The sequence below is a fragment of the Dipodomys ordii genome, unplaced genomic scaffold (genome assembly GCF_000151885.1).
Source record: "Dipodomys ordii isolate 6190 unplaced genomic scaffold, Dord_2.0 Scaffold157, whole genome shotgun sequence".
NCBI classification, from domain to species: Eukaryota; Metazoa; Chordata; class Mammalia; order Rodentia; family Heteromyidae; genus Dipodomys; species Dipodomys ordii.
The window spans coordinates 5,184,729-5,201,479 of NW_012267373.1; the positions used below are offsets into that span (position 1 = coordinate 5,184,729).

The 16,751-nt window shown below is 40.0% G+C and overlaps 1 protein-coding gene across 1 annotated transcript in view; it reads left to right on the top strand.

Moving 5' to 3' along the window:
• Positions 1–16,751, top strand: part of Lama4 (laminin, alpha 4) — a 141,077-nt gene that overhangs the window by 57,001 nt on the left and 67,325 nt on the right. Inside the window, exons 5-9 of the mRNA XM_013032844.1 lie at positions 1,935–2,149; positions 4,192–4,287; positions 6,398–6,549; positions 8,390–8,500; positions 15,574–15,685. Coding sequence (XP_012888298.1) covers positions 1,935–2,149; positions 4,192–4,287; positions 6,398–6,549; positions 8,390–8,500; positions 15,574–15,685 — 686 coding nt within the window. The remainder of the gene's footprint in view (positions 1–1,934; positions 2,150–4,191; positions 4,288–6,397; positions 6,550–8,389; positions 8,501–15,573; positions 15,686–16,751) is intronic.

A 16,751-nucleotide genomic window follows, 5' to 3' on the forward strand; every position in this document is an offset into this window, starting at 1 on the left:
GTACCAAGCTGTTTTGATTACTATGGCTTTATAGTAGAGTTTGAAATTTGGTATTGATATTCCTCCAGCACTGTTCTTTCTGTTGAGAATTGTTTTTGCTATTCGGGGTCTTTTATTGTTCCATATGAATTTTTGGATTGCGTCTTCTATTTCCTTGAAGAAGGATGTTGGAATTTTGATAGGTATCGCATTGAATTTGTAGATAGCCTTGTCCTTCCTTCCTTTCTACTCCAAGGGCCCTAACTCAAGTCCACCACAGCCTGTTCTCTCACCATCCCATTCTGGAGTCCATTCTGTACATTCACGTGAACACTGGCTTCCTTTACCTCTATTTTCTTTCATCATATTCTGAAACCTTCTCTGGTCTTTTTTGTTTTCCCCTGTCACAGAAGAACTAACGCTTTCGCCTGACTTTCAGTCCCCTTGTAGATGACCCCATGTTCCTTCCTGCCATTCCCAAATGTCATCAGCTCCAATTAGCCCAAATTCTAGTTTGGGCTCCACAGCAAAGCATATTCACAGTCAGGAAGTAGAGAGTGGAGTAGACAGTAGAGCACAGATGAATCAGCATAGCATAGTATGACCTCTGTAGCACTTTTCCAAAGTTTGAGCCAGACTTTAAAAGGGCACATAAAAATCCAAATCACATAAAAATACAAATTTCCATTTTTCTTCAAATTAACTAAGATCTGACAGCACAAGTCCTTTTTACACATATATGTATGTGTATATGGAGTCTATCATCTGGAAGTAATTGACTTACATCTAGCAGCAACCAACCCTTAGATGAGGCCTGAAGTCCCAGTTCTCAAAGAAAGGCCTCTGCTGTGGCACTTTGGGGGTAAGTTGAGGCAGAGGTATCCCACCCAGATTTCACATCTCAGCAAAGTGACTGGATAGATTTTGCAAGACTGGATAGATTGGTCTCTACTCTCCAAATTAGCTAGACTGTCTCATTAAAGGACCAGAAAGTATGACCATAGACACTGGCTCTGTCCCCCCAATACTGGTAGATGCCTGTAGGTGTCTGTAGGTTCACCTATTAAAATGTCCAGAAGAATGGCGATTTGATCTCAGCTTTATTTGTGGTAATCTCAGCTCTGCTGTTTGCTTTGCCTCCAGAATGGCTTCACTCCATTGTCAGATGGTAGCTCCTGCCCCTTTTCTATGGCCTTCAAACAAGAGTCTGAGCTATGACCCAATCAACTCACTCCTAAGTTAAACCACTTTGCACTAGGAGAATGCTCAACACTGATTGTCTCAGGCTTAGTTACTTATACAGTTCATTGTGGTGAAACGTGGTGATTTAGAAAAATGTTTCTCAATAGAGGTTATTGAAATTTTGCTAGGATATTCCTCAGCTGTGAACTACTGATCTATCCCCTTACAATATATTTAGCAAATCTGGCTCCCCCACTATATGCCAGATCACTGGAATTACCAACAGTGCATCATGCACTGATGTACTCCAGTAACTCCTATAACTGGAGCCTGGTGGAATTAAATGGCCTACCACACAATGTGGTAGGATTCTTTCTTTAAAATAAAATAAAATCTGTGGCTGGAGGCATAGCTCAAGCAAAAGAGTGATTGTCTAGCATAAGGTCTTGAGTTCAAACCCCAGTAATACAAACAAAAGAGAAAAAAGAATATAGAGCAAGGTGTAATAGCATACACTTATTATCTTGGTACTTGGAGAGGCTGAGCCAAGAAAATTGTGAGTGCAAAGCTAACCTCAGCACTGAGCTAAATAGTAAGGCCTTTGTCTCATGAAACTAAATAAATTGATCATATTAGCACTGTATTCTGAGTGGACAGTCTACAAGTATCCACACTATGCTTTTCTTCTATGTAGATAAAGAATGGCTTTTTTGTTGTTTAATGGGAATAACAACTGTGGATGCTAAATGCCTCACATGTTTAACACTTTTCAGATGTGCTCCTGGTTACTATGGAAACCCCTTACTCATTGGAAGCACCTGTAAGAAATGTGACTGCAGTGGAAATTCAGATCCCAACCTGATCTTTGAAGACTGTGATGAAGTCACTGGCCAGTGTAGGAACTGCTTACGTAACACCACAGGATTCAAGTGTGAACGCTGTGCCCCTGGCTACTTTGGGGATGCCAGGACAGCCAAAAACTGTGCAGGTACACAAGAAAGAATCTTCAGCCTGCTGTCTGGCTACTATGCCTTCTATTCATACTGAGTGTGGATAAGGAATGTAGATCAGGGAAATATTGCAAGAGTATCCTTGTCATTTTTCTAGTACAATGAACATCCTCAGGAATGTGTTTGCCAAATTCACTAGCATTGGCAATTTTGATCAAGACTACTAGTGTAAAATAGCTGACTGGTAGAATGAACCAAAAAGCAGTAACACAATGAATTTTTATCTTAAACTAATCTTTGCAATTGTGTTCAAAGAAATGAATCTGACCTTAATAAATTACCTATCATTGACCAGAGGCCTGAATTAACTTTTGCATTGTTCAAATCACTTTTCTTATTCTGGAAGCTACATCTCATCTTTCAGGTATATTTAGAAAAATGGACATTTCAGGGAAGTAGATTAGCAAACCAAGAGTACAGTTTAATAATACTTCTACCTTTAATTTATGTCAATGGTTATGGTAAGTGTGCCAGGGATAATATAATTTCAGTTAAAATGAAATGTGCATTCTTAATTCAATTTTTTGTTCATCCATTTGCTACATAGAGTGGAACTTTTCCAAAATGAGGTTTAATGGCTTTTCTCTGGGAGTAGGAGGGCTGAGACAGAATGCTCCTTACTTTTAAGTGACTGAGAAAAAAGAGGAAGAGAAATAGGAATTGTATTCAAACAGACTCATACTTGAAAAGATTTTAAGAGTTTAAAATTGAGAAGGGTGCTCACATGATCTGTGGAAGCTACCATTAAAAACAAAATGCCTACATGCATGGAGTGCACCCAGAGCTATGGTGCCAGGAATAATGACAGAAAGAAGGGTACACCATGTCTAGTCAGACTAGAGAAAGAGATCAGAAAGAACCTTACTTAGTAAGCTCAAAGCCTGAAAGGTTGATTTGCTTATTCTTAAAGCATCTACTAAGACTCATTCTAAACAACAAAGATGCAGAACACTGTTGGAAGAGAAATTCAGAGGAGAAGCAATAAAGCATGATTTTCTTGAATGGTTTAATAAATTTGCATTTTATGGAACATTACAGAACTGACATGGAATAAATGGATATCCCTTTTAGAGCTAAGTTTTTATATAATTCTTCAGTTAAGACAGTTAAGAGGTTGGGGCAAAGAGTCATAACTCTATTGCAGCTCCCCTCTAGCAGACATTATTTAGGAATTCTTCTTTAAATACTATAGATTAATTTCCACACAAAAATTTAGTGAAGGGGCTGGGGTATATTGCTCAGTGGTAGCACATATGCTTAGCATGTGTGAGGTCCTGGGCTCAATCCCAAAAATTCCAACCCCAGGCCCCTTTCCAAAAAAAACAAAGGAAAGGAAAACTCAATGGAAAAAGAATGGTTTGATAAGAGGGGGGTTACTTATTTTTGTTTTTCAAAAGACATTATTGAAAATCATCAGTCGATGAACGATGGGCTCTCGGGTCTTTTAAATTCATGTAAAAATATTCCTCATTCTTTCCTTGGCACTATTCCTAGCTTCCCACTGATAGCACTGACTTGGAGGTTTGTTGTCTATTCTACCAGAGGTCAAGCTCATGAGAGCCAAGAATTACTCCTAGGACTCCTCTCTCTCTCCTCTCGGGGCTGATCCTCCCTCACACCTGGAGTTGGTTTAAATTGCGGACTTCGTTTATGATGAAAGGATGGTCTCTCCTGTCAGATAGAATGCTGAGCTCTGTGACATTCAGTGCCCTGTGAAACTCACCCAGATCCATTTGGGAGTAAAGTAGTTGCATGCTCATGGCGAAATCCCCAATGGGATTCAAAGAGAATTCTAGAAAACTCACAATCCATGGTGGCTTATGGTCACCTTTAAGACATGTCATTTGCCAGAGTTGAAGTGGGAGAGGAGTAAAATATATAGGATCTGTAGAACAGATGAATGTAATTCAACCTCATTGAAGAATTTTGCATAAGCCAGCATTTCTAGAAACAATGAAAATATTGCGCTATTGTAAGCATGAAGAGTTGACTCCTAATCTCTTGTTTTGGTTTCCTACAGTGTGCAACTGTGGGGGTGGCCCATGTGACAGTGTAACCGGAGAATGCTTGGAAGAAGGTTTTGAACTCCCTACAGGCACGGACTGCCCAACCATAAGTAAAAATAACAGTTCATCATTGACTAACCCACTTTCTCTAATGTGCTGCAGGTGTGGGATTAGGAAGGGCTATGAGAGTCTCCCTCCCTCCCTCTCTCTCCCTCCTCTCCTCCCACCCCTTGCTTCAGTCACATCCTTTATTTAACTCTATCTGCACTTCAGTGACCAGGCAGTTTACATTGATGCAGCCTACTTTGGAAAACTTATTTATCAGCCTCTATGTTCATCATCCTGCCCCATGAATGAGGGCAAAGTTAGAGGTGCTGCTCCTGGTGGCATGGCTCCCAAGCTCATTTCTGCCTTGGCTCTCCAGGTCCTCATGCAATGATGCACAACACCTGCCATTACTCAGATGCCAAGAGACTTCAATGGTATTTCCTAAACCAAATTTGAGATGGGACCAGAAAGAAATATTCAGGTGTTACCAAATGGAACTGTCTTCTTTCCTTCATGGATTTCTCTGCCAGTCCTTTTCATCAAATTAGGACCAGTTACACTGAAAACGAACCTTTTGATTTAAAGACTGTTTTAAAATTAGACATTCCCTCCTCCAAACAAAAGAATCTTAGTCCCAGCTGGGTGCCGGTGGCTCACGCCTGTAATCCTAGCAACTCAGGAGGCTGAGATCTGAGGACCATGGTTCAAAGCCAGCCTGGGCAGGAAAAGCTGTGAAACTCTTATCTCCAATAAACCACCAGAAAACTGGAAGTGGTGCCTTGGTTCAAGTGGTAGAGCACTAGCCTTGAGCTGAAGAGCTGAGGGACAGTGCCCAGGCCCAGAGTTCAAGCCCCATGACCAACAACAAAAAACAAACAAAATATCTTAGTCCCACAATTCTTCTGGACACAAGAGATAAGCATTCTCAGGTTAACATCACATCTTAGAAGATGGCATGGATGTGAGGCACAAACCAAGCAAGGTCTGAGAAATGATCTCAAATAGATGGGTCTCCGGCCGAGTATATTCAAGCATATCAAGATGCCTGCCTGGCTTAAGCATCTTTTCCAGTGTGCTACCTGAGGACTCATTCCCTGACAGAGTTCATAAGTAGTACTGTATTAACAAATTAATGTATTAACTACCATTAACCCCTTAGTCTCCATTTACCAGCTTTTTAAAAGAGAGCACAGCCTGAGGAAAGGGGGCTTGGGAAGGGACAAATTACAAATGGGGGATAAAGACAAGGGTTCAAAGTGTGGTAAGCCCTCCTTTGGAGTGTTATCTAGAGAGACCAGGGTCCCAAGCCACAGTGGTCAGAGGACCTGAACTATGAAAGGTCAAGAGCAGAAAGAAACTGAACCCTGTTGGGTGCTGGTGGCTCAGACCTGTAATCTTAGCTACTCAGGAGGCTGAGATCTGAGGATCGAAATTCAAAGCTAGCTCGAGGAGGAAAGTCCATGAGACTCTTCTCTCCAATTCACCATTAGAAAACCAGAAGTGGAGTTGTGGCTCAAGTGGTAGAGTTCTAGCCTTGAGCAGAAAAGCTCAGGGACAGCTCCCTACCCTGGAGCTCAAGCCCCACAACCAACAAACAAATTAGGCCCTTCCTCGCCATGTGATCCTTTGGGGCTGGAATTTTTGCACTCCTTTTTGGGCTCAGAGCATGGCATTCACAGTGATGCCTTATAGATACATTCCTGTGCTAGTATTCATCTGGACAGGTGGTAGACTTCAAAGAAGAGCTGGGAGAGGCAAAGGCAGGTCTTAGAAACTGAATGGTGACTGAGAAAAGATGCCAGCCAATAGCTATGACGTACCTATGATCAAATAAGAGTGATCAAAGCCCTACAAGAAGAGCATCATCCCAGAGAGCTTTCCCACCATGAAGAGATCGAGGGAGGCATCCCTGCATGCTTCCTCAGCCGTTAGTGCTCTTGTTAACCTACTTTCCCTGTTGGCTGTGTTCTTCATTATGTTTAAGTGGGGCTAGTGCCTGACACACAGTTTGGCGTGTGTAAAAATTAGCTTTGTGGCCCAGAGCAACTACTCAGGAAACAGAAAGAAGCTTGGTATTAACCAAAGATCTGCACATTCATCATCTGCTTAAAGCCATATGCTTCAAGGCTGCCTTTTGGTTTACAAGAAATGACATCCCTGTTTTCCCTCTAGGCTGTGATAAGTGCATCTGGGACCTGACAGATGATCTGAGGTTAGCAGCACTCTCCATCGAAGAAAGCAAATCTGGGCTGCTGAGTGTGTCCTCAGGTGCTGCTGCACATAGGCACGTGAATGAAATGAACTCTACCATCTCCCTCCTCAAAGTATGCAGGGATGGGTGTGGGTAGGGCTGTGCTTTCACTCTCTTTACAGCGTCACTTCTAATAACTTTTTCTATGCTCTTTTGCTCTCTGAGACCATAGTTATATGACAGATTGTTGGGCTTTGTAGGTCTAGTATACACAACACACAAAGTTGTATAGGAAATTGTGAAAACTTGATTGTAACCATAGGATCCAACTTTTCATGGTGTGTACGTGTTTGTATTAGGGTTTGAATTCAAGACCTGGGTTCTGTCCCTTAGCTTTTTCTATCAAGACTGGAGCTCTACCCTTTGCGCCACAGCTCCACTTCTGTTTTTATGCTGATTAATTGAAGATAACAAGCTCACAGACTTTCCTTTCTTGGTTGGCTTTGAACCTTAATCCTCAGCTATCGGCCTTCTGAGTAGCTAGGATTACAGACAAGAGCCACCAGTGCCCAAATTAGGATCAGTCTTAATCAAGAGCTGTCATCTCCAAAACAGGTTATATGAAAAGTGAACTAAAAGTCTATGTGTGAAGTTATCAAGGGAAAAGAAACACTCTTATTCTGTTTGTAAGGCCATATGTTAGTTATCTAAATAACTGTATCATTATAGCTTAACCTCAATTTGTAAGGTCGCGGGAGGTTCTGTAGGAACTTTCTTCTCTTTCCTTCTTCCACCTTTCCTTCCCTCTTATACACATTCTCTCTCAGTTTTCTAGACTGTCACATATACATGTGTGCATACACACACACATAAAACAGATAAAGATCCTCTGTTTCTCCTCACATATCTGTCAAATCAATAACATGAAAACAGGCAATGTAAAAATTACAGACTATGAAACTCTCAATAGAACCTAAGATTTAAGAGACTTTGCTTTCCCTAGGTCATGGACTTCTGGTATAACCAATAGGTATTTCTGAAGGAACAAGAGAATACCACAGAGCTCTTTTAGTTTGTTAGCCAAGTTAACATACTGGTAAAGAGCATAAGCTTTAAAACCCAATTTCTGGCTTCATATCCAGCTCTGAAACTTAACTGTCTTACCTTGGATAGTCTATTTAACTTCTTTGTCCTTCAGTTTCCCCATCTTGAATGAAATTATTGTACGTATCTCACTGATCCTTGAATTCAGTGTGTTGAATCTGGCACAGTAACTACTCATTACTTCTTGGAGAGGTAGCAGCCAGCCAAAAATATGCAATGTAAACCAAAACAAATACCACAAAACTGTAGTGCTAGATAGAGTCTTAGGGATCCTTACATTCCAAACTCAGAGCTGGCTCTCATCCACATTTGTTTTCCTGCTTGGATACCAGAAGGCGGTAATTCTCAGAGACCCCCCAGGTCTAGCCATAGTGTTTCACTCAAGGCATAACCCAAAATGGGTATCACTATGTCTGATAGAAAGTCTACCCCAGGATTGAAGGGCTTGATCCAAAGCAAGCCACCCAGCTAAATGAAACCAAACCCCTTAAAAATAAGAGTCAACAAGGGAAGTGGGCTAAAAATAAAGATAATTGTTTTCTTCATACCAAAAGAAGTGGCCTGTGTTCCTCAAGTCCATTTTCATTGATCCTGGAGGGTTGATCAGTTCATTCAGATTGAATTTTGAGTCTTACGACACCTAGGCATCACTACCACAGTTTATTATACCTTTATGCTAACTAAAACTGCTTTTTCCCCATGGTTAACCTAGCCCCACAGTAGGGTCTCTGAACTACAGAATGGAGCTTAGATTTTGAAACCCTCAGCCTCCAGCATCTGCTGTGGGCCCACTATGAATCCTCCTGAAATGTTTTATAACATGGTGTGTACGTATTTATTGATAATTTCCAAAACATGCTTTTCCACAGACAAAATTGTCAGAAAGAGAAAACCAGTATACTCTGAGGAAGATTCAAATCAACAATGCTGAGAACACGATGAAAAGCCTATTGTCTGATCTGGAAGAATTAACTAGAAAGGTATGTGTTCTGTTTCTGCATCCTCCTTCAAAGAAAGCCAATCTGGCTAGTCACAAATGACTAGGGTTAACATAGCCTAGAAAAAACACAGTGATCCAATTTGCCTTAAAATAAATCATTAAGAAAGTTAACATAAGCCATCACCATAGATTTCCCATTTGACAGGTTTTCTTGAAAAACATGCTTATGAGAAACTTCAGTATTTGCTGCTGGTTAAATGTTGCCATTAAGATAGTCATTCAGCCATTTGTCTTCACATTTTATAGGTAAGCATACAGAAATACATTTTATCATGTAAAGTATACAAACAAAATGTTTGGTAAAGGATACATTCAGTGCTAAAAGGAAATAAAGGGTTTGTGTTGAGAAAGCAATTTTACCAGTTGACCAAAACAAAGTCACTTTTAACCTTCTCTTTATCCAGCAAACTAAAATAAATTTTAGAACAAGAATTGATTTTTAGCCACAAGAAAGTAGTATTAACTGTGAATAGACTTAAAAAGAAAATAATGCACTTAAATACAGCATGAAGAAATACAATGAAAAGATGTGACAGATTTGAGAAGATAAAATTTCAAAATACCAATGAAACAATTAAATAAAACAAAAATTAAAAATTCAAATAGACTAAAACAATATTAAGGTAAACATGATTTGTAAAAAAAAAGTCATAGATGAATAAGAAAAGCATTGAAACATGAGCAGAGTCAAAAAGAGAGACCATTCAATATGCTCCCCAGAGGCCTAATAGAAAAACATTAATTTTTCTTCCATATTGTAGCCCAAATAAAAAACAATCTAAGTCACAAAGCACCTTAAAACAGGTAACACACCAGAAGAAGTTGAGGATTGAGAGTGTTTAACACAACCTGGGCTACATCATGAGATTTTTCTCAAAAGAAAAAAATGTCTAATACTTTTTTTCCTCATAATTCTCTAGCTCCTGTTGCTGCTGCTTTAGCACCTAGGTGTTTGAATATCACAAACTGTCAAAGTTCTCTCCAAAACAGTTTTTATGTCCTATGAAAAATAGATCTACAAGTGTAACTCAGTGGTAGAGCACTTATATGCAAGATGCTCTGAGTTCAGTCCTCAGCATGGAAAAAGAAAGAAAAGACAAGAAAGAGAAGGGAAGGAGAGAAAGAAAAAGAAAGAAGGAAAGGAAGGTAGGAAGGAGAGAAAGAAAAAGAAAAAAGAAAGAAAGAAAGAAAGGAAGGAAGGAAGGAAGGAAGGAAGGAAGGAGGAAAGAAGGAAAGGAAGGAAGGAAGGAAGGAAGGAAGGAGGAAAGAAAGAAAGAAAGAAAGAAAGGAAGGAAGGAAGGAAGGAAGGAAGGAAGGAGGAAAGAAGGAAAGGAAGGAAGGAAGGAAGGAAGGAAGGAAAGGAAAACTCATTCTAATATTGTCTGTTGGCCTTGTATTTCCTAAACTTTTAAAAGATAATGCTTCTAAACATGTAAATTACTCTAATTGCAGCCTTGGAAGATTTACCTACTAGGAGGGTTGGGGGCGGGGAGGATGGGATGGGAAGGGGAAACAAAGGAGGAGGCTACAATGCTTGATAAGAAATGTACTCATTATCTTGTTCATGTAATTTTAACCCCTCTCTACAGTGTTTTCACAATTTAAAAAATGCATGTTAAAATTGCCCCTAGCTTCCATAACCAACATACAGTATATTAATCCAACCACTAGCCTAAAAGAACAGTGAAATTCTTAAGTATAAAATAATTAACAAGAAGTCTTTGTCAAAATTGATTGTTAAACCGGGCACTGGCGGCTCATGTCTGTAATCCTAGCTACTCAGGAGGCTGAGATCTGAAGATCACAGTTCAAAGTCAGCCCAGGCAGGAAAAGTCCATGAGACTCTTATCTCCAATACACCACCAGAAAACCAGAAGTGGTACTGTGGCTCAAGTTCTAGAGTGCTTGTCTTGAACTGAAGAGCTGAAGGACAGCCCCCAGGCCCAGAGTTCAAGCTCCATGACTGACAAAAAAAAAAAAAGAAAAAAGAAAAGAAAAAAAAAAGACTGTTAATTCATTTGGCCATCACGGTTAGGCCTTGTCAATTCTTTTTTTTTGGGGGGGAGGGGGGTCCAGTCGTGGGGCCTGAACTCTGGGCCTGGGCGCTGTCCCTAGGCTCTTCAGCTCAAGGCTAGCGCTCTACCACTTGAGCCACAGCACAGCACCACTTCCCGCTTTTTTTCTTTTTGCTTCTGTGGTGCTGAGGAATCGAACCCAGGGCCTCATGCATGCAAGGCAAGTGCTCTACCACTGAGCCACCTTCCCAGCCCAGGCCTTGCCAATTCTTGAAGAATTGTTTTCACCTAGATTGGCTCCACCCACAGATCAGAGTTACAGGTCCTTTTGTTGGAGTGTTTTTCTGCTTCTAATATAGTTAAGAACAGGCAGGGAATAATGGAAGTTTGAAAGCAATCTCACCCTGTTCTGGGCAACCAGAACAGAACACCAAAATAAGAGACTAAAGATAAACTACAAAACTTTTCCTCTGTCCATTTTTAACAAATCGTACGGCAAAGTAACATCTGATTCTAACAGTCCTGGTGGCACAAGAGTCTGCAGAAACATTTGGAAACAAATACACAAGATTGAACATGATGTTTCTCTAGAATCCTTCAAACCCTTATACTTCAAAAGTCCATGATTGCTTCTTGGAAGAACCTAAGAAAAGCTTTGCGGTAGAAAGCCTTTTATCAAGAAAGTAACTTAATATTTGGCTTTAAGTATATGAAAAATTGCATCGTATGGTTTCCATAGCACTAAAAATGAAGTTGTCTCTTGAACTTGACAAGACATATCTCTGTTGGCAAATTATCTATTACATGGGTTTCCTGTGGCCCAGATCTCACAAATCATATTCACCACAGTTATTAGTGTTGTGCTAATCTCCATATGCAAGTCCTTCACCCCGCATTGGAGAGGTTGTTGAGCCCTTTCCTCTCATCCACACATCTGTGCTCACAAACAGCCAGTGTCCAAAGAGCTTTCCTATTGCCATGGTCACATCTGTAATGAAAATACCAAAGACTATTCCAAAATTCTACTCTCCTATGTTCCCAAAGCCATCGTGCTCAAGGTCAGAGTGCTGCTAAGCAACAAGCAGAGATGGAGATAATGGCTCTCTCCCAGTCCCAGTACTACTTTTCACTCTCTGAGTCTTAAAAGACTCACTGCAGAGCCCAGAGTCACTGAGTGACAGTACCGACTGCTGTCCAATCAGCTTCTCCATCTCTGTTCTCCTCAAAAGTATGAGGTTCATCAGTGGTCCTGCCCCCCCCCAAAAAGAATAAAATGAAAAGAAGTGGTCCATGTATGGTGGTTCTCCCTTATAATCCCAGTTGAAGTAGAAAGATAGCAGCCTGAGTTCAGTCCTAGCCAAAATACTGGACCTTGTCTGAAAACTAAACAAAAGGAAACTAAAAAGGTCTGAAGATGTGGCTCCAGTGGTACTAGTGGTTATCTAGCAAGCACAACATCCAAAAGTATTTCTGAACACCACCTGGCATGTAACACATTAGGTGCTGAGAGTACAGAAGTGTACAAGGCCCTACTGTCAAGCTGTTCAGAGTCTAATGGTAAAAGATAGATAGATAATAGATAGATAGATAGATAGATAGATAGATAGATAGATAGATAGATAGATAGATAGATAGATAGATAGCTATGACATACCTGTAGTAATGAAGGCCTGGAAAAGGCTAAAGGGAAAGTCACGGAAAGAAATCCTGAACTCTTTCATTGGAAAAAGGTTTGTGTATTGAAAATGAGTCAGGTTTGTCAACGACTTCCACGCGAGGGAAAGTACTACAATGCCAAGCATGGGAAACAATATGCCCTGTTCTTGGCACCAGAAGATTTTAACCTGGAAGAAAATTTATTGTAAGGACAACAGCAGGATGGAAAGCTTAAAAAGTTGTCAGGGGCTAGGATGTAGCTTTGTTAGGCAAAGTGTTTGCCTTAGCAAGTGCAATGTCCTGGGTTCGATCCCCAGTACCAAAAGGAAAAGACAAAAATATACAGTTAAAAAGCAAACAAACAAGCAAAACACCATTTCATGGTGCTGGTAGCTCACACCAGTCATCCGAGCTACTCAGGAGGCTGAGATCTGAGAATCATATTTCAAAGCCAGTCCATGAGACTCTTATCTCCAATTAACCACCAGAAAATCAGAAGTAGAGTTGTAGCTCAAAGCGATAGAGTGCTAGCCTTGAGCAAAAGAGCTCAGGTACAGTACCCAGAATGTGAGTACAAGCCCCATGACAATAAAAAATTAAAATTAAAAAAGTTTCCAGTGGCTGAAAAATAAAGAACTTCGCTCACTATGAGTAGGAGCATAGGAATTTCATCTTGTGGACTTCAAAAACCCACGGAAGTATTCACCAGAACAGCCAATCAGATTTGCAAAATATTCCCCTAACATATGGATAGCAGGCTGGCCAAAAAGATTCCAAGAGCTGGGACACAGTTGGAAGACTGCCACAGTAAACTTGACAAGAGCATGTCTGGTTAGGTCTTTGCCAGCACTTGTGAAAGGACTTGGCGAGAACAGGGATGGACTGAGACTGGTGGATGTGGAGAAGAGGAAGAAAAGCCAGAATCACAAGTGAATAAAAGATGGGATGCCAACTGGAAGTGAGAAAAAGGAGGCACATGGAGAGAAGTTATGTCTTCGAGAGATGATGGCTAAGACTAAAACTGCAGAATAGATTACTCTGAACACTTTGAAGAGTGAGAAATCTGTGGATGAGATTAATCTGCACTCAGAGGATAGATCTGGGCCAAAAAGACCTTTGGAAGTCATGAATGTTTAGGAGGAAAAGAAGCCCACATAAGTAGCCATTACTGTCCAGATTCTGAAATCACTCATCAATATTCCTACTATTATTAATTTCTCCAGACTATTATTAATTAATTATTAATTAATCCTCATTCTGCATTCTGGAGTAATTACTAAACCTTTCCCCTTTCACCCATAAACCTATCCTAGTTTACACAATGAGAAATATGATCATCCTATATATTGGTTTTCATCTTCACTAAATCTGGTTATTGGTTTTTGAATTAACATTCTAGGTATACTTTCCTTCAGGAACGGTATAACTGAAAACTCCTTGCCACTTTTTTATCAAATAAATACAAGGAAAATTCACCATTGAGGTGAGAAAGTAAAATTAATCCTTCCAAACGTAAACCATCAACCAATTTATAGTTTTGAGGCAATATTTTAACTTCAGCTTTTATGATACGTCTATGTCATTATTTTCTTCCCATGAATGAAGTTACAGGAAAAAAAGATTTGAAGAAAATATCACTTCAATACTATATTACATTAAGTAATTTAAAAGTAATTAGTGCCTGGTATAAGGGCTTATGCCTATCATCTTAGCTACTCAAGATACACTTATCTCTATTTAACTGGGAAAGAAAGCTGGAGCTAGAATTATGGCTAAAGTGACAGAGGTCCAGCTATGAGCAAAAGAGCTAATCAAGAATGAGAGTAGAAGGCCCTGAGTTCAAGCTGAGCACTGGCATGCATACACACATGCATGAATACACACACACACACACACACACACACACACACACACACAAAGTAATGAATGTTCACTTTGCTACAAACTGGGTTTTATTATATGTATGCATCTGTAGAAGTCTAGCTGTCTATCTCTATATCTCACAGTGCCCTCTGGTGTTTAGCAGAAAGAATTTTTTAGGTGTGGCTTCTTCCAGCTATTTTTATCACTTGAATTCAGTTTTCATGTCAAAAATAAGTTTAATAACAATAAACCTTTCCCTTGAAGAATAAAGCTAGAGTAAAATGAGTTTTTGCAATTATAACTATTTAAACACCATCAAATATGTACATGTTCAAAGCTTTTTTAATGTATTAGATATTTATATCTATAGATTTTTTTTCCAAGCAATGAAGATTACCAACAGTAAGCATCATGCTTGTCTATGGTACATAAGCCCTGGGTTTGAATCCCTATGACCAAAAATACCAGAATAATTTTATATTATGCATCATTTAATCCAGACCAACACTTTGCTACACAGCTGAGCCAAGAAAACACAAGGCAAGGCAAGGAAGCCCTTAACAAAAGCCAGACTAAAGAACTTCCCCTCCAGTTAAATATAGTTGGTCTTTCTAATGCCAAGAAGAAATTGTCCCCTCTGCTGTTCATATAAGTCTGAGTTCTGGCCTTGAGCCATGTCCATTCTCTTAGCTCATCTTCTGTCCTTGACAGAATCTCTCTGTCTTTCTGTCTCTCTGTCTGTCTCTCTCTCTCTCTCTCGCTCTCTCTCTCACACACACACACACACGCACATACACACACACACCTGCTTTCCTCAGAATCCACAACGGGATTGGGATTTAAGGTTTACAAACACTATATGGGAGCTCTAAAACAGAAGTGTCAGGGTTGAATGAATAAAATCAGCTCTGCTGAAAAGAGCTCCATTCAATGAGCCAAATCTGCCTGAGCAATTATTCGAACAAAAGTACAATCCACATCGATGGGAAATTGGAGCGAAGCTCTGAAATCTGCCTTTAGCCCAGTGAACATAATAATCCTTTAAGTCTCCATGGCAATTCAGTTTCAGCAGTGGTTTGGACCACCCAGGAGCCCCTGGACAGTGGGAACTTTTCAAGGTCTATTTATCTTTAGATAATTTTCTCTTCAAATCTTCAAGCTCTTCAATAGGTACAATGTCAACTTGATCAGCAGCCCTGGGTCATTTCCTAGCCTGGCATTGAGAGATACAGCGAAACTTCAAAGATAAATTACATGGGAAAGGTGGCTGCTTTAGATTGAACTATGACTTATGGCTTAGGAATAACATCTGATTTCATAGCATTTTGTGATTCTAAACATCAGCACTCAGCCCTCAGGCATGACTTCTGGGGCTGTTCTACATGTGATAGAACTTTCACATCCCAGGAGAATTTATGTTCATAAAATGATTGCAATGTTTTCACCTACTCCACATGCACTTATCCAAGCATTCCATTTCTCATAAATTTTATCTGCTGTTCACTTGGATTCTTTGTAGGGAAATCAAGCTTCAAGAAAGGGGCAACTTGTTCAGAAGGAGAGTATGGATACCATCGACCATGCCACTCAACTTGTAGAGCAAGCCCACAATATGAGGGATAAAATCCAAGGTAACTATATTCTCTTTCAATTCAAATTTAGTGTCAAGAAAATGGATTATTACAGTGAAAAAAGAAGCCTACCATCAGTGATTATTGTGTACTAGGAACTTAAGAGGGTGATAGATTTTTTTTCTTTTTCTTTTTCTTTTTGTCAGTCGTGGGGCTTGAACTCTGGGCCTGGGCGCTGTCCCTCAGCTCTTCAGCTCAAGGCGAGCACTCTACCACTTGAGCTACAGTGCCACTTCCAGTTTTCTGGTGGTTTATTGGAGATAGGAGTCTCACGGTCTCTCCTGCCCGGGCTGGCTTTGAACTGCGATCCTCAGATCTCAGCCTCCTGAGTAGCTAGGATTATAGGCATGAGCCACCAGCGCCCGGCCAATAGATTTTAATTCACATAAGGTCTTTAATTCACGATTGTTTCTCTAGTATTTCTGAACCCTTGTTCCTACTGGTGGCATTCAAGGGAAAATGTCCAGAATAATTCCCCATTCCAAGTATTTCACCAAGTTTATTACTAGGATACTTTTCTAGGAGAGAAAAATCACATGTTATGGTGTTCCTAAAATGCAAGCATTAAAAGCAGGAAACATATGGTTTTTCTGTTATTTACAGACAAATAATTGCCTTTAGAATGGTAGTAAAAAGATTCAGATCCTAAGGTGCTTCTGTGGTGCTCTTCTCCACTGAGTAGGTAGACAAGTTTCTCCAGTCCCCTACTCAGAAGAAAACTGGGTGGGACCATGTGATATTTCTTTGCCCTAAAACACTGTGACAGACTATCTTTCCCTTTGGAGATTTACTTATTTGTGCTCTAAACCTCTACTAAGTGCTGCCTGTATCTTGAAGATGATATTAATAGTACACTAAAAGCCACCTTCAGTTTCCTAACCAAAAGAGATTGGGGTTGTTCTGATATAAAGAGACTTTCCTTAGGTTAGATCCAGTGCTTGTGTTCCAATATATAATAGTACTATATATAGTACTATATATAATAGTATAATAAATATCAAATACATCCCAGAGTACAAAGACAGTAAAGGACTCCACAGTGGGAGATTCGTATCTCTGTACAGAT